This window comes from Anthonomus grandis, chromosome 6 (assembly GCF_022605725.1).
Source record: "Anthonomus grandis grandis chromosome 6, icAntGran1.3, whole genome shotgun sequence".
NCBI lineage: Eukaryota > Metazoa > Arthropoda > Insecta > Coleoptera > Curculionidae > Anthonomus > Anthonomus grandis.
In genome coordinates, this window is record NC_065551.1 from 7191416 (window position 1) to 7217149 (window position 25734).

At 31.6% G+C, this 25734-nt stretch overlaps 2 protein-coding genes and 1 long non-coding RNA gene across 3 annotated transcripts in view; 1 reads left to right on the plus strand and 2 right to left on the minus strand.

Moving 5' to 3' along the window:
* LOC126737756 (aldehyde dehydrogenase, dimeric NADP-preferring-like) overlaps positions 1-9593 on the minus strand; it is a 51601-nt gene extending 42008 nt beyond the window's left edge. The window contains exon 1 of the mRNA XM_050442786.1: positions 9446-9593. The gene's annotated coding sequence lies outside the window, so the exon portion shown is untranslated. The remainder of the gene's footprint in view (positions 1-9445) is intronic.
* Positions 9594-9693: 100 nt separating this feature from the next.
* The window catches only part of LOC126737774 (uncharacterized), a 31697-nt gene continuing 15656 nt past the window's right edge, over positions 9694-25734 (minus strand). The window contains exon 3 of the mRNA XM_050442825.1: positions 9694-9918. Within this exon, the coding sequence (XP_050298782.1) occupies positions 9816-9918 (103 nt within the window). The 3' untranslated portion in view covers positions 9694-9815. The remainder of the gene's footprint in view (positions 9919-25734) is intronic.
* Positions 24589-25367, plus strand: LOC126737782 (uncharacterized). The gene is made up of 2 exons (XR_007661103.1): positions 24589-24672; positions 24881-25367. It is a non-coding gene; the product is annotated as an uncharacterized LOC126737782 (long non-coding RNA).

The following is a 25734-nucleotide window of genomic DNA, read 5'->3' on the forward strand; positions in this document are numbered from 1 at the left end:
TCTTAACACCGACTTTAGACTCAATGACACTACAATATGTAGATGGATTTGCAGCCACGCATGCCAACACATTAATTTCATCCAATTGATTCTCTTTTTGATAATTTTTTCGTCTTAGTTTCGAAACTACTAGACGTAATGCGACTCCTTAATAAGTAGGTATATAATGGATAAAAAAAATGTTGTAGGTATCTGTTAAAATATAGATCTGCCCCCTGGATGGAATTCTCATTACATCTTATGTAGCAAACTAACATATCATATTTTTCAAAATTTTCGTGATTTCTTTGTGCTGCCATTCTGAATCTGAATAAATGCAAATTGCGCTGTACAAATAGAGAGAAACAACCTTTTTTAAAATTGATAAATTTTTACTTATCCGTCATTCTGCCTTGGCCATCCTAAAAATAATGCGACATTGTTTCCATAGAGATGCGTGACCATGGCCTACTATTAAAATATATAGTTCGTAAAATAATAGGTTATTATTTTACGAATATTCTCATTTATTTAGTAACTTTTGAAAATAAGTTCATTGTTTTATATATTTTTAAAAGAAAAAAAAATATTATTTGTATTTAAAAATATACAGAGCGTTCTATTAAAAAATAAATAAATTTGTATTTTATCCCAAAATTCTAAATTATTATATTTAAGCAGATTATATAATTGTGTGCTATACAAAAAAGAAGATATAAGGAGATTCCCAAAATCTAAAATTTTCAAATTCACTTTATAGATTAAAAATTATGACAGCTGTCAAATTTTTGAGAATGACATATGTCGTTTCATAAAAAACTATCAAAGTAATCTAAAAACCGCAAAAATTTATCTCTTATATCAACCGAGATAACCTACAAAAGTGTCCAAATTTGGTTACCTGGTTCATTGCTATTTTTCTACATTCTGGGTAAAAACCATAGTATATTCTCATCTAAAACTGCCAGACATTAAAAGAAATCGTAGGTAAAGCCTATAATAACTAAAGAATAGAAATGGAATGGAAAGAAAGGACAGGTGGAACTTATTGATTTCCAGTTCCATATGACAAATTTGAACCAACCTGACCATCTGGAATCAGTTTTTTTTAGCACTTTATTTATTGCATCCTCACAAAATACATTGCTAAAAATGTTTTTAGTGTTTGGTATACCAAAGATATTAGGTGTACATAGTTTGCCTATATATGCTTATTCTACGATACCATACTTGGACTACTCACAACTTATAGGGTGTCGCCACAACGGAGCTCCGACCCTCGCTCCAACCATAGCATCGTACTTCGACTATAGCGCCTGGAGCTAGAGCATAGAATCTTAGTTTTCATCATATATCATATTTTGCGCGTATTTAAAACAACACCAACATTTTACCTGGTGGTCGATCCTATCTATGGTTAGAGGGAGGCTCGGCGCTCGGCTCTAAATGCTCACTAAAACTCCATTAAATTAATTGCCATAAGTTGCTTAATGGTAACATCCGTCACACTCAAACTAAAGGTTTTATCAAAACGAGTAACTAGAATGTAGAAAGCCTTCTCAGAACTGTAAGCTTGAAGACAATAATATTAGAAATGTGTTTTTACTGTTTCATTTTTATGCAATGGACAAAGAATTCCTTATATCATTGAGTAATTTTGGCATTTTTCAGAGGTTTCAGGAGTTTTTTGCAAAGGGCAGTTTTTCACAAGATGCTTAATTTACACAGTTACAATTTACACAGTTCCGAATCGAGTTCGGGCATTTGCTGTTTTTTGAATAAAATCAAAATATTCAATAATAAAGTTTCTAATATATCATTCCTCTTATAAAACTAAGTCTTTTCGTCAACACACTTTTTTTATAAAAAGTATCTTTTAGCCTCTGAAGCAATTAATTTTTTTTTTACTCACTTTTAATCGCTTATAATTACTCAATCTATATACGGACCTGTCCCAAAAAGTATACATATTTTCTCTATAGACCTTTAGACCTAAAATTTCAATTTATTTGAGTATGACAAAATTGAGATCTCGTGAAAAAATGAAAAATGACACAAAACAATTTTTTTTACGTATTTTCGACCTTAATGCGGTACCGCCCCCCTCGTATAAAAATAAATTGCTTCCGGATCCATCATGCAAGGTTTTTTTAAAACTTTGACTTCTATTTGTAATTTCGTTAATTTTTGCTTATTTTTAATTTTGACTTACTGTTTGTTATTTTAATATGTGAACTCATTGAAATACATCTTTACAAAAATATTGGAATTTTCATTTATGGAGAAAAGTTTTCCCGCCCTTCCCAACCCGCTAAATAATTCTTTAAATAAAAAGCTCAAAAAGACCTCCCTCCTTAGCTAAACAAAAGGTGAAAAGTAAGAAACAGCTATCGTAAAAGCTGTCAAAAAGAGTTCAACGTAAAATGGAATTAGCAGATTTATCAATTTTGTTTCTTAACTCTTCTAAATTCGTTGGCCTACTGTTATGATGTTTATAAATAGCTCTTAAGATAACTTCAGAAACAAAAGTAATTTGGTAACAAATCGGGAGATCTTGGAGGCCATTTAATATTGCCAGCCCCACTCATGAGGCGGTTAGGAAGAGTATTTGCAAAAAATTCTTAACCGCATAATAAGTAGGACAGAAATTTTGTTGCAAATAGACTGATTCCAGGTCTATATCAGGAAGTGCCACTGGTCTTCAGGAAACATCTGGGTTTTGGAATATTTAAAACATTTGTGTCCATGTTTTTTCCAAGTACTCGTCACAGTTTTATGGTGCATACGTATTTCTTTCTCCTATCTCTTCTATACCTGTTCCTTCTCCAACACTTTTGTTCGATCGTATTGAATCCAAAACTAAAGCACTACAAACCATTTTTATTCGCCATTCTATCTCGTGGACCATTTCAATAGGTGGTTCTTGAGCTTTGATGTGACAATTTCTATATTCTTGGTCCCAAAATGTAGCACGGCATTTTAAATACTTTAGCACAAGAAATCAGTCTATTTTCAAAATTTACTCAGAATAAAACCCTGCATTGTACCACCGAATTGCCTCCATAAAACCATTTTATTAATTAAATTTTTTCAGAAGGGATATAAACAGCATTAAAAATAAATATTTACAAAAATTAAACTAGCGCTTTAAGACTCCATAGTGCAGTATGCAATCACACAAAATGAGGTCTGCTGATTGTGCCCTGCCGAAAATAGCAAACCATACGGTCGGATTCCACCGCGCCACTTATCAACCAGAAAGTAAGCGACTAAACGCCAACCTGTATAGTCGCTGACGCTGCTACAAACAAGTACTACTCTATTTTCTATTTCTAACAGAATTAAGTATTTTTACTGTAATTAATATGTTTATTATAAAAATGTGATAAATACTTAATTTCATTATAATAGTCCTGCTCAATAATATTCCCCCACGTCTGAGTTCATGTCTTCCCCCCATGAAGACATGAACTCAGACGTTTTCGAGGACTATTTTGGTGAAATGATAAAATTTCTTCCGGCTAATTCGGTGGTGGTTATGGATAACGCAAGCTATCATTCACGGCGAATAGAGAAGACGCCAACTTCAAGTTGGAGAAAGCAAGAAATTATCGATTGGCTGACTGCAAAAGGTATTGCGTTTGAAGCAAATTTGATAAAAAAAGAACTGCTGGCAATAGCAAACTTACACAAAACTCGTTTCATGAAATACGCCGTGGAAGATATAGCCGAAAAATATAATATAACTGTACTGCGCTTACCGCCATATCATTGCGAACTAAATCCTATAGAACTGATATGGGCGCAGGTAAAAGGATTTGTAGCAAGACAAAACACGACTTTTAAAATGAAAGATGTTAAGCTACTGTTTGATCAAGCCATTACGGAAGCGACACCAGGGAATTGGCAAAAAGCAGTCCAGCATGTAATTAAGCAAGAGGACAAAATGTGGGATCTTGACAACCTCATCGATCAGACAGTCGATCCTTTAATTATAATGTCAAGAGGTGATGACAGTTCGTCAGATGACGAAGAAGACTACAATCTATTATAATTTAAAATTGTTATACACTGTTCAAAAAGTGCCAGATCCAAAAGTGACATTTTCAACTGTTTTACTCTACATATTATGTTCAATAAATTTGTGAAAAAAATATATTATTCCATTTAAACAAAAGTAACTTTCTAAAATAAAATAGCATTTAAGTACATTAATAATAAGGTAAAAAACAAGTCCCAGTTGCACGCCTTTGGCGAACCGTTTTCAATGTTTATCAGTGGGTAACAATGGGCAAAACTCATAAATTGACCCAAAACCGGGTGGCACTACCTGCAATCAACGAAAAGAAAGAATTTTACATTGAAACTAATACCCAACTAAGGTAGTGGTATAAAATATTGGTGGATCACCAGGTACCACTTTTGCATACCTAATGAGGTTTTATTGCTCTACACACTTCTGAAATAGAGTATAGTAACAATAACTGACAATAATGTACCTACCAAATTACTAGTAACAATAAATACTGGCCCAGTCAACTGAGGTCTTGAATGCGAAAATCCACGTGTTGCAATAAAAATTCACAACTATAAAAAGAACAATTGCGTTTTCCAACTTCCTCTTCTACCATTTGGAGTTTAACCCCAATTGATTTCATTCATAAGCGACGCACGTAGATTGCGCCTATTTATTTCAGCCTTTTGCCAGTAACAAGAGAAATATTAAAGAGAAATTCAGTTTTGGTTTAAAAATCAAAATTATTTACTATTAAAATAAAATGGTATTTTTTAGAGTTGAAAGTATAGAGAAAGGGATTGGACGATTGAACTTTGAGTACCCAAGCTCAACGTGTGCCACCCGGAAATAATTTTAAACCTCTTGTTGGCTGCAAACACCGGTTGTAACATTATCATCCGACTCCATAACATCAGAGATACAACTTAATGTTAGGACAGAGTTTCATGAACAACTATTGGGCAGTCTAATAGAGAAATACTTTTAAACGTTTAATCCAAAGTTAAAATAAGGCATATAATAAAATAATTCTGAGGGGAATAATAAAAAATGGATTCACATTTGTCCATCATGTAACTTTTGAATAATGCTTGTCTAGCAGAGACAACTTACAACTTTAAGGAACTTACAATAAGAAAGATATATCTCAATACCACGATTTTCTTCAACAACAAATACCTACCAATAAAGAAGGAAGTCGTACCTAATATTTGCATGATGATGGCTGTAGTAGATCCGAAACTAGTAGCCATTAAAAATAATTAATAATGAGAACACCACTTCGTGATGATATGAAAGAATGATAACAAAAAAATATATTCGCTTTTATTTCTAAATGTAAAAACCTGTAATATAAATATAAAAAAATACTTTTTACCTTTAACTTTAAACTTCTATACTCGGTGGTGCGTCGCCGAGCGGAACATAGGAAAACCGATGTAAATTTTATGGGGGTCAATAAGCGAATCTTGAATTATTCAATTAAATGTAATTGCAAAATTACCAAATTTTTGGTTCAGGTAAAACCAAACGGGAACGAGTAAAATGAATATTGTCACCGACGTGAGGAAAAGTATCAATAAATCAGTGACAGGTTTTACCTGAACCGAAAATTTTAATAAATCAAGATTCGCTTATTAAAATTTTTTGAAACTTTGCACGAGGGTTTGCCAGATTGGTCTCTTCAAAAAGTTATCTTACATTTTTTCTGTAAAATGTACAGGGAAGCCAATAATTGACTCCCTTAAAATTATCATCTTCAATATAAATAGTATACCACCCGGTATACTATTTATATTGAAGACAAGCGACGAAAAATACGACTTACAGGAAAGAACATTAATCCAAAATTTCCTTATTCTATACCCCAAACAATAAACAGTTTTTAGGCACCTTAACAAGTGTGACAAGTATTGAATAAGAATTACTAATTTATTATAAAAATGTGATAAATACTTAATTTCATTATAATAGTCCTGCTCAATAATATTCCCCCACGTCTGAGTTCATGTCTTCCCCCCATGAAGACATGAACTCAGACGTTTTCGAGGACTATTTTGGTGAAATGATAAAATTTCTTCCGGCTAATTCGGTGGTGGTTATGGATAACGCAAGCTATCATTCACGGCGAATAGAGAAGACGCCAACTTCAAGTTGGAGAAAGCAAGAAATTATCGATTGGCTGACTGCAAAAGGTATTGCGTTTGAAGCAAATTTGATAAAAAAAGAACTGCTGGCAATAGCAAACTTACACAAAACTCGTTTCATGAAATACGCCGTGGAAGATATAGCCGAAAAATATAATATAACTGTACTGCGCTTACCGCCATATCATTGCGAACTAAATCCTATAGAACTGATATGGGCGCAGGTAAAAGGATTTGTAGCAAGACAAAACACGACTTTTAAAATGAAAGATGTTAAGCTACTGTTTGATCAAGCCATTACGGAAGCGACACCAGGGAATTGGCAAAAAGCAGTCCAGCATGTAATTAAGCAAGAGGACAAAATGTGGGATCTTGACAACCTCATCGATCAGACAGTCGATCCTTTAATTATAATGTCAAGAGGTGATGACAGTTCGTCAGATGACGAAGAAGACTACAATCTATTATAATTTAAAATTGTTATACACTGTTCAAAAAGTGCCAGATCCAAAAGTGACATTTTCAACTGTTTTACTCTACATATTATGTTCAATAAATTTGTGAAAAAAATATATTATTCCATTTAAACAAAAGTAACTTTCTAAAATAAAATAGCATTTAAGTACATTAATAATAAGGTAAAAAACAAGTCCCAGTTGCACGCCTTTGGCGAACCGTTTTCAATGTTTATCAGTGGGTAACAATGGGCAAAACTCATAAATTGACCCAAAACCGGGTGGCACTACCTGCAATCAACGAAAAGAAAGAATTTTACATTGAAACTAATACCCAACTAAGGTAGTGGTATAAAATATTGGTGGATCACCAGGTACCACTTTTGCATACCTAATGAGGTTTTATTGCTCTACACACTTCTGAAATAGAGTATAGTAACAATAACTGACAATAATGTACCTACCAAATTACTAGTAACAATAAATACTGGCCCAGTCAACTGAGGTCTTGAATGCGAAAATCCACGTGTTGCAATAAAAATTCACAACTATAAAAAGAACAATTGCGTTTTCCAACTTCCTCTTCTACCATTTGGAGTTTAACCCCAATTGATTTCATTCATAAGCGACGCACGTAGATTGCGCCTATTTATTTCAGCCTTTTGCCAGTAACAAGAGAAATATTAAAGAGAAATTCAGTTTTGGTTTAAAAATCAAAATTATTTACTATTAAAATAAAATGGTATTTTTTAGAGTTGAAAGTATAGAGAAAGGGATTGGACGATTGAACTTTGAGTACCCAAGCTCAACGTGTGCCACCCGGAAATAATTTTAAACCTCTTGTTGGCTGCAAACACCGGTTGTAACATTATCATCCGACTCCATAACATCAGAGATACAACTTAATGTTAGGACAGAGTTTCATGAACAACTATTGGGCAGTCTAATAGAGAAATACTTTTAAACGTTTAATCCAAAGTTAAAATAAGGCATATAATAAAATAATTCTGAGGGGAATAATAAAAAATGGATTCACATTTGTCCATCATGTAACTTTTGAATAATGCTTGTCTAGCAGAGACAACTTACAACTTTAAGGAACTTACAATAAGAAAGATATATCTCAATACCACGATTTTCTTCAACAACAAATACCTACCAATAAAGAAGGAAGTCGTACCTAATATTTGCATGATGATGGCTGTAGTAGATCCGAAACTAGTAGCCATTAAAAATAATTAATAATGAGAACACCACTTCGTGATGATATGAAAGAATGATAACAAAAAAATATATTCGCTTTTATTTCTAAATGTAAAAACCTGTAATATAAATATAAAAAAATACTTTTTACCTTTAACTTTAAACTTCTATACTCGGTGGTGCGTCGCCGAGCGGAACATAGGAAAACCGATGTAAATTTTATGGGGGTCAATAAGCGAATCTTGAATTATTCAATTAAATGTAATTGCAAAATTACCAAATTTTTGGTTCAGGTAAAACCAAACGGGAACGAGTAAAATGAATATTGTCACCGACGTGAGGAAAAGTATCAATAAATCAGTGACAGGTTTTACCTGAACCGAAAATTTTAATAAATCAAGATTCGCTTATTAAAATTTTTTGAAACTTTGCACGAGGGTTTGCCAGATTGGTCTCTTCAAAAAGTTATCTTACATTTTTTCTGTAAAATGTACAGGGAAGCCAATAATTGACTCCCTTAAAATTATCATCTTCAATATAAATAGTATACCACCCGGTATACTATTTATATTGAAGACAAGCGACGAAAAATACGACTTACAGGAAAGAACATTAATCCAAAATTTCCTTATTCTATACCCCAAACAATAAACAGTTTTTAGGCACCTTAACAAGTGTGACAAGTATTGAATAAGAAAGTTTTATTTTGAACAATGCTGATGAATAGGTCTACTAGAAACTGCATAGTAATTATATCTTCGAACAAGCTTGGAACATTACCATCCATTCTCCTTCAGATAGGTCGATTAATTTTTTAAAAACTGCAATGGTGTTATGTAATAGCATTACAGTCATCATACCTCTATGCGAATATAGTTTGATGGATAACTAATTAGAACCTCAATTCAAAGCAAATAAGTTATTGTTTGTAAATGCCGTAATTATTTAATCCTCTTCAACATTTTTCCTACAACTTAAGTTTCAACTAATTAGTCCATTGCAATTAGAATATATGGAATGAAATAAAAACGTTTAATTTTTTACTCGGCAAATACCACCCTTGTTGCTTGTTTAACCAAGCATGCAAAAAGAATTACCTACAGTATCAAAAAATAGTAATTTATATAAATATAACGGATATAACGGATATAAATATAGAATAGAGTACACAAACATGGTCTTAGTACAGATATATCTATCACAAATTTGCTTATTTTGGTTTTTTTTCTATTTATGTAGCATGAATAGTGAAAAGTATATACACACTCAGCCTAGGAAAAAAACTGTTTTTTTTAATAAGTATGTAAAATATATTTATTTAATTTATATGTTTTTTTAATAGTGACGTAATATTCATTAAATATCATGTTAATCCCCTTTTAAAGAAAAGAGTAATCATTAAATTTTTAATTATTATAAAGTTAAAATATTTGGTACCTAAATAATAATATTTAAGGCACTTTTTAAAATTGTCCCCTATATTTTGAAAAACAAAATTAAACAAGATAAAACTCTTTGAATATACGTTAAATAAAGTATTTTAAAATTAAAATTTTCTCTAATTAAATTAAATCGGCCTCGTAACTATTACCACTTAAGTTCCGGTGCTTATATATTTTCTTAAATATTAAAAATAAAATAAATACCTTTATAAGTAATTATAAAACACTACTACATAAACGTTTCAGACAAGCAAAATATGCCAAATAAACCAATATATTATATAAATATGAGCGAACTTTTATCACTGTACAAATAAACTGGATAATGTTATGTGGGTCTAGCACGAACTGTCAAGTTAATTGTTGATTTTAATTGAGTCAAAGGTCGAAAAGATTTTAATAATCGCTCGCTTTATTCGTTTATGCACTCAGATCGTAATAATACAAAAACATTTTTTAATTGCACAATATGGTTTATTTAAAGTTTTTTTTTTGAGATATTACTTGTAATTGAATAAACAAAAATAATTATATGACATAGAATATTTTTTAATGTAGTAAAGGCCATTATCCATTAAGCTGTCCATTTCCAACCTTCGCAATGTTCGCAACCACTGGTGTAGACGCAATGTTGACAGGGTGGTATTCCATGTCGAGGTATTGGTGGATGTGCGGACCTATAAAATTTAATTTATATAAATTATCATGGCCAGGTCCAAAGATGTCGGGGCAATAAAGAAAGTACGGGGAGGGGCGTACGGGCGTACCTTTCAATCAATAAGTATTTTTTATATATTTACTGCTTACAACATAATTTATAAATTAAATAAATATATTTAATTATTAAAAATGATATTTCATCAATAAAAACCATATCGTTGATGTTCAAATATAATCCTTATTAGTTTTCAAAGTCCATTTCTCGAGGCAAATTGCTTTCCTAGAAATTTAAACCAGTTTGCCTTACTATCTTGAATAATTTGTTTTTTATAAATTTCATTGATTAAAAAATATGCATGCATTTCTCCTTAGTTCATTATCATTAGCATAAAATATAATTAGCAAGAATATTTTTTGGAACATTTGTTGCATATATGTACTTAATTGTTTAAATTATTAAATATATTCTCTAAGTTAATTATAAAACCAAATCGGCCTTAAGCTGGATCAATTACTGAAATTACAGTCATTCAGTCACTAAAATTGTTAGCATGAATCTTGATCCTGATCAAGTTTAGGTTTTTACACATGAATCTGGATTGAGTTTGGTAATTTTTAAAACAAATGAATTTTTAACCACACGGAAAGTTCACGTCTATATTTTATTGACATTTTCCAGAATAAATGTTGTTATGAATTTTCTTTATTTATTTATTGAATACAAAATATATATAAGTTAGGCTTCTCCAAATTTTATTCCTTATTTTTAAAATTTTAGTCATATCTTAACTGAACATGTATTGATGAAAAATTTATTTTAAATATCAATTAAAATTAATATAATAATCAATAGGCAAGATAAAATAATGAGCTTTTCGAAGTTAAAATAAAAAATACCGTCTTAGGAATAATTAGAGAAGTCGAGTTAATTCGATTGCTAAAAGGGATGCATCAAGTAATTTTCTTTGAATGAATATAAGAAATCGAATTTTGTGTCTTCGTTATTTAAGAGCAAAAGCAGGCCCGGATTTACAAAAAATGCCGCCCTGAGCACTGTGAAAAATGCCGCCCTTTTTTTTTTGAGGTGATTTTAGCTTGCGAAGTTAGGGTAGGTAAAATCGTATGCTGAGGTTTGTTATTTATTGCTGGTCAACTGATTTATTTTGTACATTTACGTTTATATCACAGATGTACATATTATTGTGTTTTCTGCAAAACAGGAATAGCAAAATAAACAGTAAAAAGTGACAAGATTATATTTGTGGCCTGTGAACTGTGCCTTATCAATAATACGACATAGATAAAAATACTTGTAAACTTATATTTTATCGTTCAATCTATCTCTTGCTTCATACAATCTGTTTTTTTATTACATTTTTTTTACACTTTTAAGAGTCAAACGTTCCTTTTTTAACCTAAGTTAACTTTGAAAGAAAACTAACATAATTTTTGAAGAACTTGAAAGTAGAACTCACAAATCTGTAACACTACCTATATAATAACGTGCCGTACTACAGTAGTTGAAGGAAAACTCTGTATCTGACCTCTATGGTAATACAACATCCTAGCTGATCATTCTTTTTTTTTTAAGGTATTTATATATGTTTTATTGGCCTGACGAGTGCGGTTGCTAGATCAATTTGAATATTAAATTGCATATTATCTAAAACTATTATATTGAAATACTAGTAAAATCCTTATTTTAGAAATTAATTTGTATCCAATTAAATATAATTTGCTTTCGTCTTTTTTTATCACGAATCTTCTGTTATTTAATACAATTGCAAAATGGAGACGGATTTTTAATTACAGGCTTGTTTGATCATGTAGAAAATGAAAATATTATTATCTGTTTCGAAAAACGATCTATAGAAATCTAAAGATGTATATGAGCGTGTCGTTTTCATCGAAAGACGCGTCTGCTTTTTATGTATACATGAACTTTTCAATAGGTAATTTACATTATATTCAAAAAGTTTATTATTTACTATCAATATGGATTTTCATTCAGAAGCAAAAATAGATATTTGGGTCAAAGAACGTTAAAAAGATGTTGCCAGTTGTTACGTTTTAAAGTATTTATCAGGACTTTGATTTACTTCATTAAAGCAAATTTTACTCTTAATATTTGACATGTAAACATTCTTCATGGTAATTTATAAGTATAGCCGTTCAAAATATTTTCTTTTCTTTCTTGAGATTTGCCGCCCCTCAAAATTATGCCGCCCTGGGCACTTGTCCCGACTGCCCCAAGTGTAAATCCAGGACTGAACACAAGAGTACTAATTTTGTGTTTCGTAAAATTTTATTAGATGTCTTAAATTATTTTAATATGCGTTTCAATATCCTATAAATAATAAGCTTTGTAAAAATAGTTAACATGAAGGTCATGCGTACATGACGCATCCAAACATATACAGGGTGACTGGTAAGTGGACGTATTCTTTCAAGATAATAAAATTATAGCCCATTTGCTATAAATAAATATAATAAAACATAATTTACCTCTTTTATACCATTACCAATGGGTTTCAAGATATTTCGTTTTTTTTTATTTTTCATAATTTCTTTGCTTTGCAAGCCAAATATTTAAAATGAGAAAAGAAAGAATAAGAGCTATTTTTAAACGGCGCTTCTTAACTTAAAAGTGACATATACACACAAATATTAATAATCAAATTTAAAAAAAAATCAAAACTTTTATTATCCAAAAAAAATAGACACAAAGTGTATAGATTTCGTCACAAAAAAAAATATTACTAACTACCTAGATAACTAAAATTCAAAAATATCCACATATACTATATATTACAAAAAAAGTTAAAATAGTCAAAAGTAAAGTGACCTTACATCGTTAAAAAAGTTATAATACTCTATACACTGCCTAATCAGCTAGATAGCTATCTACATCATAAAAACATTTATTGGCTAGGAATTCCTTTAACTTTCTTTTAAATATCGAAACGGTTTTGCTAATCTTTATATCATTCGGTAATTTGTTGTATAGTTTTGGACCCATTCTTAATACAAATTTTTTAGAAATATGTAGCCTGCTATGAGGCATGGACAAGTCATGTCTAGAACGAGTTGGGTAATTATGAAAACTACCATTAACAGTAAAGGAATTAAAATTCTTAGAAATATAAAAGCAAACTTCAAATATATACACACACGGGACCGTCAAAATTCTATATTCCCTAAAAAGATATCTACAGGAAGTCATCGGTGATACTCCGGCAATACACCTAAGAATCTGTTTTTGGCTAATAAACACTCGACGTGCATGCGACGTACAGCCCCAGAGCTGAATACCGTACAAAATTCGTGAGTGCATAATATCGTGGTATAGACAAATTAGTTGATTAATTTCCATTACCACCCTAAGGTTCCTAATGGCATAACACAAGCCACCGAGCTTCATCGACAACTCAGCACAATGAGATTCCCAAGAAAGTGAATCATCCAATGTTAAGGAAACCTAACTGATTTTTGGCGTTTCAAACAATCGTTATCGTTGGTTACACACAAATCAATATCACCATTTATCTGACCTGCATACATGTGACCTGCATGACATGCATAAAAAATCATGTAATTAGTCTTTCTATTGTTCAAGTAAAGTTGATTTAAAATAAACCAATTGCTAAGTTCCTCTAAGGCTTTTCCAGCAGATACATCAATTGTTTCCATGTTCTGTATTCGGACCAGCGCAGATGCATCAATGAAAATTAAGTAAAATATTATTGTTAACTATAAATTATTTCAATTTAAAAATTACTTTTTTTATCAAGCATCTAACTAATGCTTAAATTATGCTCAAAAACACGACAATTTTATAGTACATGGAACTTGCAAATGATTGTAAAAAGTTCACCATTATGTTATCTTTAAAACAAGGTAAAACACTTTAGCATTTATTAAATTGAACGTTTAATTTATTACCAAATATTCGAGAGGAGCTTCTTTAAAATTTGTACCTTATTTTCTCTTTTTAATAAAAAACAATATTTGCCATTAAAAAATAATTTTTATTTCTCAACTTATAATAAATTAAATAGCATTCTTACAGTTAAACCAAAAACTTGAACTTTGTAAAACAAGTCATGTAACGTAAATTAACTTATTCCTTTTCAAAATGGTTATTCCATTCCTTATACAAGCACGAGCCCGTTGTCTTATTTCTGTCTGGGTAATTCGATTAAAAATTTCTGTTGCAATATCAGATCCGTTTTGTATACTTCGAATTAGTTCCTCGTATTTACTTCCGTTGCATATACGATTAATTTGGTTAAAATTTTTTCCCAAACGTAAAAATTGGCCCACCCCTTCCAATCCATCTATTGGAAATCTTTGGTCTAAAAATTCCCTTATTCTTAGTCGATATTGTGCGGGACAGCCGTCGTGCTAGAAGATCATTTGTTGCCTGTTAGCAAAAGGGACATCTTCTAGTAACTCTTGCAGGCTGTTAGGTAAAAATGCTTCATATTTTTCGCCGTTAAGGTTATCCGGTAAAATATGAGGACAAATTAAATTATTTCCAATAACGTTTATACTAAATTTTCTTTGGAAACCACTTGCTTTTTCTGATGAGGATAATCCTCGACCTAATAGTGCAAATTGTGAAAATTTGTAATTCATTCCCTATAAAAATTTTGATTCATCGGTCCATAAAATTCTTGCTAAAAATGTAGCATCATCAATGTCCGCATTCAAAATAATTCTACGGAATTCAATTCTGCGCACCGGATCACCCTCATCCAGACCTTGCATAGGAGTGTAATGGAACGGGCGAAGACCAATTTGGTGAACCCCTGACCAAACTTTCCACTGTGACACACCCATCTGTTGGGAAATTTTTCTTGTGCTTGTAGTAGCTCTTCTTCAACTAGTCTTAAAAATTCACCAAGATTGGCGTTTGCAGGAGGCGCTCCTACACGTTCTATTTGCTGAACGCTGCCAAATTCAGAAATGCGGCGATAGGTTGTACCACAGATGTAACTAGCTACGCTCGTAGCCTAAGCTAACCTAGCTACGAGCGTAGCTAGTTAAATCTGTGGTTGGACCAAACACGCTTACATGCGGAATGCGTCTATTTGGAAAGCGTCGTACATATTCACGTTGAGCTTCAGCTGCATTCCCATTGCAAAAACCATAAATAAATAAAATATCAGCATATTTACCATTAGCAACCGTTGCCATTTTGAACACTATTATTGTTAATAATTTTGAAAAAAAAATAATAGAAATGCTGGCATATTGGTAAAATTAAATAAATACCCACATTTTTGGCGAATATGATACCAAAATGCGATAAGAAAATAAGACAAAATTGCTAGTGAGTATTTTTGTCTTATTTTCTTATATTTTGAAAATAAGACAAAATGAGAAAAAAAGTGTAACCTATTTTTTCTCATTACTTCCAAATAAAAATTATTTAAGTAACAATAAAGCAAATAGCTAATCTTAAAATTTTGTAACTCATTTTAAAGACTATAGACTGGAGAACTTTTTATATTACTTTTGACATTTTCAAGACTAATTGATAGAATAGTTAGAAAATTTGACAAGAGAAGTTAAGTTTAAGCTGAAGTAAAGTATGGTTGACATTAATATTTTACATAATTTTTATTGCAAAAGTTTATGTATGTATGTTTGGGTATAATTTAAAAAGCGACTTTTAAAATGGCTTTCATTATGTATTAATTTGAAATTTGTATGGAGAAAAATTATATTTCAAAAAATACAAAAAAATTAAATATTGTCCAAGCCGTTCAGAAATGTATAGAAGTAAATTATATTTAATCGACAGCAAATAATCTATACTTTCATTTCTTTAAAAAAATACGTCCACTTACCAGTCAGGCTCTGTATCTTTAATGTAAAATGGTCTAGGGGACGAAGGAAAGAATTAGACGAAAAAATTTCGAAGACACATTTTATTTATTATTTGTTGCACATATCTTTAAACATAAGGCATGTTCACGTTCATCATATTAAGTTATTTTTGTTGATAATGAATAAATAGTTTTATTTTCAAATGCGTATTTGTAATCTGAAAAATTAATTCAGTACAATTTTTGCTTCCAGTTTAGTAAGAATTTGCTGTAATTATTTGTCCAACATAGTCAATATGCAAAGGCTCCGTAACAATCGTGAAACATAGTTACAAACTGTTGGTATGATATAATGTGGTATGAATATTCGCGACGTCGCAGTTGTAAATTCAACTAAGAGCACTATAGGAAGGTTGTTGCAGAGGCTGGTAATTTGAAAGAAGGATATAACTATCCAACAAGAGCAACAAAGCCTATACAGGATAGACTTATTCACCTTCAGGCATTACGACCCTACTATTTATCCAACCAACTAAGAATTGAGCTTTAAAATACCGATGGCATTAGTGTCACTGAATGTGAAACTAAAAAAAAAGGTTACATGAAATTAATCTTTACGCCAGATGTTTAGAGCTGTAGAACTGTCCCGTGGATACCGCCCAAGTAGATTAGGATGGTTCAAGCAACATGTCTAGCTTACAAACCATCAATTGAGGTGTATGGTCTTCAACAACTAATATCTGACCCCAGGAGAGTATCAAATACAACCATGTCCTTAATTGATTTAATCTTTTCTAACAATGAATTGATAGATGATAGTGGAATACGAGATATAAATATATCGGATCATATGTTAGTTTATTGCTGTTTTAGGTTGGAGGCACCCAAGCCAATTCAATGTAATTTCACTTACAGAAATTTAAATACCATCGACAGTAATCGATATGATGTCTGTTCCTTGGCATTTAATGTATAATATGGAAGATGTAAATGGCAAGGTGGATTTTCTGGTTCAATCAGTATTTCAGGTTATGAATTTGCACGCATCTTTGAGGACCGTAACTGGTAAAAATAAACCTTGTAGTCCTTGGATTACTACCAACATTAGAATTATGCAGAGGCTTAGAATTATGCAGAAGCAATACCGCAATCTTACTGCCAGTGCAATTAGAGCAGAAAAAAAGCCTATTTGACCTACAGATTCGAGAACTGTACTAACAAAGAAGCCTGGAAAGAACTAAAAAAAAATAACATTTCTTATAAAAAAAATAAACAATTGCCTATATCCTTACAAAATGTGGATGAATTAAATAAATTTTTTAACAGCATAAACACTAACAATGCAAATAGTTCAAATGAGGAGTTTATCAGGTTCTTTAAAGAGCACAAAATTACATTAAACGAGTTTCAATTAAGGTTAGTAATACAATATACCGTTATAAGTATCTTAAACAAAATAAAAAATAAACCATTTGCAGCTGACCATCTAAATATAAATTTAATTATGCTATGTTGCCCTGCTATTCTAGATCCACTAACTTATATTGTAAATGCATGTTTGGAAAAAAGCTATTTCCCTAATCAATGAAAAGAAGCCAATGTCATACATTTTCCTAAAATAAAAAATCCAACGGAGTTTAACCAAATTCGTTCTATATCCATTCTTCCAGTATTCTCAAAGGTGCTGAAGAAGATTGTGGTAAGCCAAATATTGGAATATTTGAACCAAAACAGTCTGTTACCCGAGAATCAGTCTGGATTCCATAGAGGTTATAGTTATGCCACTGCTCTGTCACAAGTAACTGACAATATATTTAAGGCCCTTGACAATAATCAGGCTACAGTTATGGTACTCCTAGACTTCACAAAGGCTTTTGACATGGTAAACCATGAGATATTATTAGATATATTGGAATATATCGATGATATAAATTAGGTAATTCAGCTTTAGCATTGGTCGCATCTTTTTTATCTAACCGTAAGTAAAGGGTTATACTGGATGGTAGAGTATCTGATGTACTTGCCTTGAGTGCCTCAAGGTAGCGTTTTGGGTCCGTTATTATATACCCTTTATACATCACAAATCACTAATAATTTAACACACTGCAAACATCATAACTACGCAGATGCCACGCAGCTTTACTTTTTGTTCAAAAGTTCTGAGGTAGTTAATGCTAATCAATGTATTAATGAAGATTTAAATATGCTATACCTTGATGCCCAAAAGCTGCTCTTAAAAATTAACCCTACTAAATCAATTGCCGTTCTTTTCTGTAGTGATAATCAACGAGCATATATCTTGGAAAATTTAAATTTGCGTTTAAACAATAATACTATATCGTTTAAAACTCTGCTAAAAATGTAGGGCTTGTTACATGGTCTTAAAAATTAAGGCTTTAAAAATTAGGGATTATGAGCTATATACAGGAGCAATGTTTACAAAATAAGCAAAACGACATTTTCAATATAACACATTTAGAATTTTCGGGGCCATGCCAAACATGCATGAATACAACAATGAATTTAAATTTGTTTAATTTCAATATTTTCTGAACAAATTTTCAAAAAAAAAAGGTTAAATTCCTCTTATCACCTTCGATAATAGTAGAATTTAATTAACAATATAATTTTAAGATATATAAATGAAAAATAAAATTTAAAGAAAACGTACAAAAAACGTTATTACTTGAGGGAAATACGAAATGCCGTCATCTCACATAAGTTCCAGTTTGGTGACGACCTTCGCCTTTTCTTAATCGTACGGGGACTGACTCGACTCGACTGTTCCTTTTCCTTATACTCCCATGAACGCATGCGTAGTGAAATGCGCGATACGATCGTCGCCAGTGATATGGTTTTTATATCGGTGGACAGGTTACGGGCAATTATATTTTACACAGAAATATAAGTCCTTAAAATGACCGCCTTAAAGCAATGTACAATGTATTTCAAACCTTGAATTAAAACTTGCTTTAAAGAAAAATTTTGCCTAACCTGTTGAATGCGCTGATATATCTATTTTCGGATATCTGTGTCTCATCAGAATCGGGTATTCCGGTGAGGCTTTTCCCGATGAAGAAGTGGGCCAGAGTAAGGGGATTATAATCGTTGAGATAATGGAATAAATGGGAAAAATTGAAAAATTGGAATGAAGTGCCATTTATCCCGCTCGTTTAATTATAACTGTTAAAACAAGGGCATTTAATTGCCGGTTAGCACCTTTAAAATTAGTGCTATTATCCCTATACAAATTACTAGGTTTTCCATTACGCGAAACAAATCTGCGAAGTGCCAAAATAAAGGCAACACTATTCAAATCTGATACGGTAAATAGTTTTTGTTATGAAACATACGAACACTGACTTAACATTTTTGCAACTGCTCACGCGTCCCCTTTTATTTTTAAAACTTAGTGGTCCCATGTAGTCAACACCAACTACGTCAAATACTTTACTAAAAACTAATATGTTTCTCGGTAGATGACCCATAACAGGCTTAGTCTTATGTGGCTTAAAACGAAAACATGTCAAGCTTTTTGTTATGACGGCCTTAGCTAAATTTCTGCCAGCAATAGGCCAATATACTTTTCTTACAGATAAGAGTAATAACTGTGGTCCCACATACATCAAACGTTTATGTTCGAATTCAAAAATAAGACTAGCCAAGCGATGCTTGGATAAAATTAACATAGGATGCTTTTTATTAAAATCATAATTAGAATGATTTAATCTACCTCCTACATGCATTATCCCATCCTTATCCATGAATGGACTTAAGCTTAATATTCTTTAGGATTAATAACTTAATAACTTTTAGGAGCAGTGTTTTTCATTCAACAATGAAAAATACTCATAGCGGAAACTAAGTCTATTGAGATATTCTAACTAACGTATTTCTAGACTCAATAAGCTCAAAGAAATAATACGATCATTTCTATCTTCATTCGGTTTTTTTGAAAGTTTACAACGCAAGTTCTGAAAATATCCTAACCAAATAGCAAAAAACTTTACTAGTTTTGAAAATTCGGAAAACTGACTAAGTACCTGCTCTTGAAAATTAATAGCTCAGAAAGGTTTTGAATGGTCACAATGGAAGTGAACTAATTTTACTCAAGTTAGTAGAAAAACGACATACCATTCCACCATGTAGGTAATTTTAACATCTGCCAAGAAAATACGCCTCTTTATGCGTGGACTAACCATTGATTTGGCACACAAAAATCTGACTGTAATAATACCATGGGCGTCAATTGATCTTAGGTATATACAAGCGCTTTAGCTATAAGCGCACGCATCTAAAAACTTTGATTTTGAGCTGGAAAACTGCCATCCTAGGATAATTTCCGAAGCCACAATTTTTGTTCCAAAACTTTAGCAACAACACCACATGCTGCGAGAAGTCCTAAAGGATCAAATATTGAAGCTATTTCACTCAAAACTCCATGCTTTCTTGTGTCTTTATCTTATATCTCAAATAATCAGATTTACATGACCACGTCAACCTGAGGCTTTTGGTGTTTTCGTCTTTACCAAATTCCAAAATTCAAAATTTTTTATCCACATTACTCACAGTCTCAAAATTTGGGGCTAATTTGAAAGCCATTTTTCTAAAAAAAAGCAACCAGATTTTAAAACATCAGACACTTTCTATATAGAGTCAACGGAGCACAAAAAACATCCACATAGAAAGATTTCTTAATGATTTTAGAAATATAAAAAAAATCTTAACCTTATCATTGGGTCATTCGCGCCAGAAGATTCTTTTTAACGGTCGCTGTTTTGGCTCAAGAAGTACGACCATACATCTTAGCAACATCAAAAGACACCACAAACTGATACTCACGAAACCTAAACAAAATATTCGTAGTGATACTCCCTTCTTTTATTGTATCATGATTTGGCACAGAATACGCGAAGTCACACTCTTCTTCACTAGCTTCAGTTATATGTTGGAGTGTACTCTTTTATAAACATATTTTTCTACAAAACATGGATTAGATGCAAAGTTTCTCTATAGATTCAAAAATCTCTTAAAAGCCTTATCTTGTGATTCACTTAAACTTTTTAGGGATTCCTTAAGCGGCATAGACACAATAAATCTGCCGTCTACATCAATACGAAAAGTTCCCTGAAAATGAGCCTCACATTCATTCTCCTCACTAGATAATATTTTATTATTGCTAGAAAATTCTTGCTATATTTCCTCAAAACTTTCTTAAATCAAATTCAATATTTTTTGGTTCATTCACGCTAAAATTGCAAATAAGTACATACGGAAGATGGAACTGCCATTTAATCTTAGTTTTTTGCAAAATAAGATGTTGACCTCCCAGACGTATCGGACATATACGCAAAAGTGAATAAAACAAATTGTTGCTAATCATTAAGTCTATTTTATTTGACTTATTAAAGAAAGGGTCAGCCAAAGTCACATTATTGGCAATCATAAGCCTGCTTGTGTTTACATAAATAACTGGAATGCTACTAGTGATGTGTGGCATAACTAAACAATTCAAAGTAGTTTTGAAACTACCATGCAAAGATCTAACATTTTATTTAGTACCATAATCAATATGCAATAAAACATTATGTTTACCTTTGCATACTAGCTTTGTACATCCACCAGTTCTACAAAATTTACTAAAATGACCTGGTCTTAAACATGACAGAAAAAACCTCAGTGCTTTAGATTTTTTAACGCGATCATTAACTGCTAATTTTAAAAATGTCAATCACTCACAATTAGATATGACATGATCCTTTTGGCAAACAATACATTTTATTTCTTTTTTTGATTTGACACAAAACTAGAATTCTATTTATTTTTGTCATAGCGATTTTGAGACGAAGACTTTTCCTTTTGTACCCACTTTGGTAAAGTATTTTTTGTATTTTAGTTAGTAGATTGTTATAGTATGTTAGCTGCCTCTAAAAAGTCAACTTTCGTTTTTAAAAACTTTTTTAAATCGTTCTATTTCAATATTGTCATACGAGTACCCTTTAATTTTTTCCACTCACATTCTGTATTTCTATTAAGTTTAGTGCTAACCAAATATGCAATAAAAACGTCCCATTGACCAGTTTTCTGATTTAAAGTTTTTAACGCATTTAAACCCTTTTGTCTGCCGCCTCACGGTCTATAGCTTCTAAGTCAAATAACGATTTTAAATGCATATGTACCAACAGACGATTATTATTGCATCTTTCACATAAAGTCATCCACGCATTTTCATAATTTTCAGCGCTAAAATCTGAAGATTTAATAACTTCTACTTTTTAGATCCCTCCCCAGTCATATTGAGGTATACGATTGTCAAACAAATCAAAATAATAACCCTACTAATGCCTACTGCTATTTAAGAAAATATTTAGGTAAATTAGAACTTGCTACTAAAAAAGGATAAAGCTTTCAATAAAATATATAATAGTCCACAAAAAACACAAAAGTACGGCCACCAAATTAAAGTCCGATAAGAAAGTGGCTATGTTCACACATTCGACTCGAGGGACCACAATATGTTATCACCTTCAATAATAGGACTTTAATTGGACTTTTTGTGTTATTGATGGACTTTAATCAATAACACAAGTTAATGATAACGACTGTATTTTTATTAGACATTTGAATAAAAAATTGAAATTTGAACAAAACGAAGAAAAAACGTTATTACTTGAGGGAAATACAAAACGACGTCATCTCGCATACGTTTCAGCTTAATGATGCGCGAGACTCTCCCCTTTCATCGATCCTACGAATTATTATGGATTGATACCACGAACTTAAAAATATACCTGGACTGCTAATGCATATGGCCACGATACCCAAAAATGACCACTGCATGGTGGCCGCCATTTTTATAGTGGTTGTGTCCTTTTGATGTTGGTCACTCTGAAAATTTTTAGTGTTGCCAACAAAAAATGTATTAAATAACGGTAATGAAGTTGACATTTGACTTGTGAGTATAGCGGATTGCCTAGTTTTTGACGTTTGTAAACGACGCTTGGGTATATCGTCTGGAAGAGGCGATGTACCTTTCTCCTTATTTAATACGTGAATAATGTATCACCATCTTTATTTAAAGGTATTTGGTTCAGTTTCTCAAAACCGAATTATTGTGAATTGTCCGTCTGTGTTGTTTATAATAGAATAATATATTGAGTTGTTGACAGAATAATATATTTTTTCTATATAAACCCTTTATAATTACAAACCCTCATAAAATCATCTATATTTTGATTCTTATATATGGTTGTACCTATTAATGGGAAACACTGTACATGGAAGGAAAGTAAAACTTATAATAGTAAAAATAGAAAGAAAATACATAAGTGTTTTTAACTGCATTTGTTAAGTAAATACAAGCAAAAATTTAAATGAATATCATGATTTTCATGGTATTAGGATTTATAAAATTCAAGATTATCAGAATGATAAAACAAATATTTTAAAGTGCACGCATCTGACGCATCTATTCCAAGTTGATTGAAACTTTGTCTCATTTTAGGTGAAGATTACTTTCTTTCATAAATTTTAACGAAATTTTTAAAGAAGTACTAGAAAAATCACAGATCTAACGCAACTATCTTAAATTCTTACCTATATGTAACTTTCTGTTTTTTATTTTTGTAAACATAACCTCTCAAAAACTTTAATTGTTTTGTTTCCCTACAGTTGGCACAATTAAAATTTGTCAGAGTGACCAACATCGAAAGGACACAATCACGCAAAATGGCGGCCCCCTAGTAGTGGTCATTTACCTTTCATTGAATTGGCAGTCCAGGTATATTTTTAAGTTCGTGATTGATACTACTTCTGAACTGACCATAGATTAATTCTACTTAGATAGGACACTCCCGTAAGAGCCAATAGAACACTGGACGTCGATTAATTGTTCCGCCCTCTGAAGTTCGAGGAGTAGTACTAACCGGAAGTGAAAATGGGTTTGTGACGTCATAATAGCGGATAGTTTATAATTTGACTATGGTGCCGAATTTGAATTTCGATATACTATACCGTGCGCTTAAAATTAGTGAGAAATGCGAGGTTGTTTCAGAAATTATAGTACCAAAATAAAAAAAAATACAAATCGAGGACTTTATTTAATATGGGGACAAAAAAGTCCCAATTTAACATATTTTCAGGCAGACTGAAACAGAAAACATTAAATAAAATATAAAAATTCTTCCAAATCCCTTAATGTATAAGCTTATAACTTTAATTAGAAACTTTGTTGTATGAAGAACAAACTTGTGTTCTTCACATAGTAAGTGTAACTAAGTACGTAAGTGTAAGTTAGGGTGTTGCAAAAGGACAAAGTAAATGTATTAAGGTCAATAAAAATTTAATAAAATCACTAAAAAATTACTGCATATTCAATTCACCAGTAATGTAAATATTATAAATTAAATAATTGTCAACAAATTAGCAATGAAAGAGATTATAGAAAAAAATTCACAATTTATAAAATCGAAATTAACAGTTAGGCATGCTTGTTAAAATATTAAATAAAATATATATATATTTTTTAATTCTATAATGTATAAACTTAGTTTAATAAGAAAGTTTGTTGTATGAAGAGCAAAGTTTGCAAAATAGAGCTTATACAGGGTGTGGCACAAGGTTATAGTCAATGTACAAGAGCAATAAAATGTATATAAAATCACCAAGGAATTACCCCTACTTAATTCCCTAGGATTGTTCCTTACTAAACATTATAAATTGACCCATATAGACCTACCTTTCTTTAAAAATGACCTTATACAAATCAGGCAATTACGTCGTTATTAAAATTTATCGAAAGGTCGCGCTACTTATTCTAATCGTTACAAACAATTTTAAAGAAAATTAACACGTGCTGCATCCTAAACGAATTTTTATTTAGTCGTAAGTGGTTTTGTTTACGCAACATTTACGAGCCTACAACATGAGCAATTGGAGGTAAGTTTTTCAGGTTTTGGTTATAGTTTTTAGGTTTACTATGAATTTGTTTATCTTAGGTAGAGTTAAATAAATGTGTAAAACATTATACCCTCAAACAGTATCGTAAAATAACTTTAGAATTTCTCATCTCAAGTATGACCGTCCTTTAAAAAGGGCGATAGGCTTATTCACTACTTTTTCCTTCATTTTATAATTTTGTTTTCAGTTTTTGGAAACCATTGACTTTGGCGGAGTTGGCCAACGAGCTAGAAAATGATGATACTGCTGATATTCCTGAAGAAATAATAATTTTCCCGCCTGAAAATGCTAACGATGACTGTGGTACTGATGAAGACTCGGGAGATGAAAATGTAGTAGATATAAATGATTTGCCCGGACCTCAGCTACGAACTAATGTAGAGTGCAGGAACTAGAAGTAGGAGAGCATTAGGATGGCGAGGATGAAAAGCCGTGATCGCACAGGTGACCTAACTAAAGAAAAACTTTTCTCTTTTATTGGTGGTTTAGTTTTAAGTGGATACGTTCATCTACCTAGAGACAGAATGTATTGGCAGAATAGAAATGACACGAATAATAAACTTGTGTGTGACGCTATTTCTCGCAACAGATTTCAATATATAATGAATGATATTTATTGTAATAATAATACGAACATAAATAAAGAAGACAGATATTCAACAATGAGACCCTAATTTGATGTTTTGAATAAAAAGTTTTTCGATTTGGCCCCTATTTAAGAAAATTATAGTATCGACGAATCTATATGGTTCCATATTTTGATCGCCATAGTGGCAAACAATTTATCAGGAGAAAGCCCATTCGTTAGGGCTATAAGATTTGGGTTGGCGCTTTACGTATGTAGGTTCCTCAACGACATTACCAACTAAATACAAACACTTGGGACGTGGGGCTTAGTATTACAATATTTTTTATGTTCTGTCTAATTAACTATGTTCTGAAGCAAATGCCGTATATACCATTTAATTTTTTTTTTTTTAATTATTTCACATCCCTGTATCTTTTACGAGGATTGAAACTGAGAAATGTAAAAGCTACTAG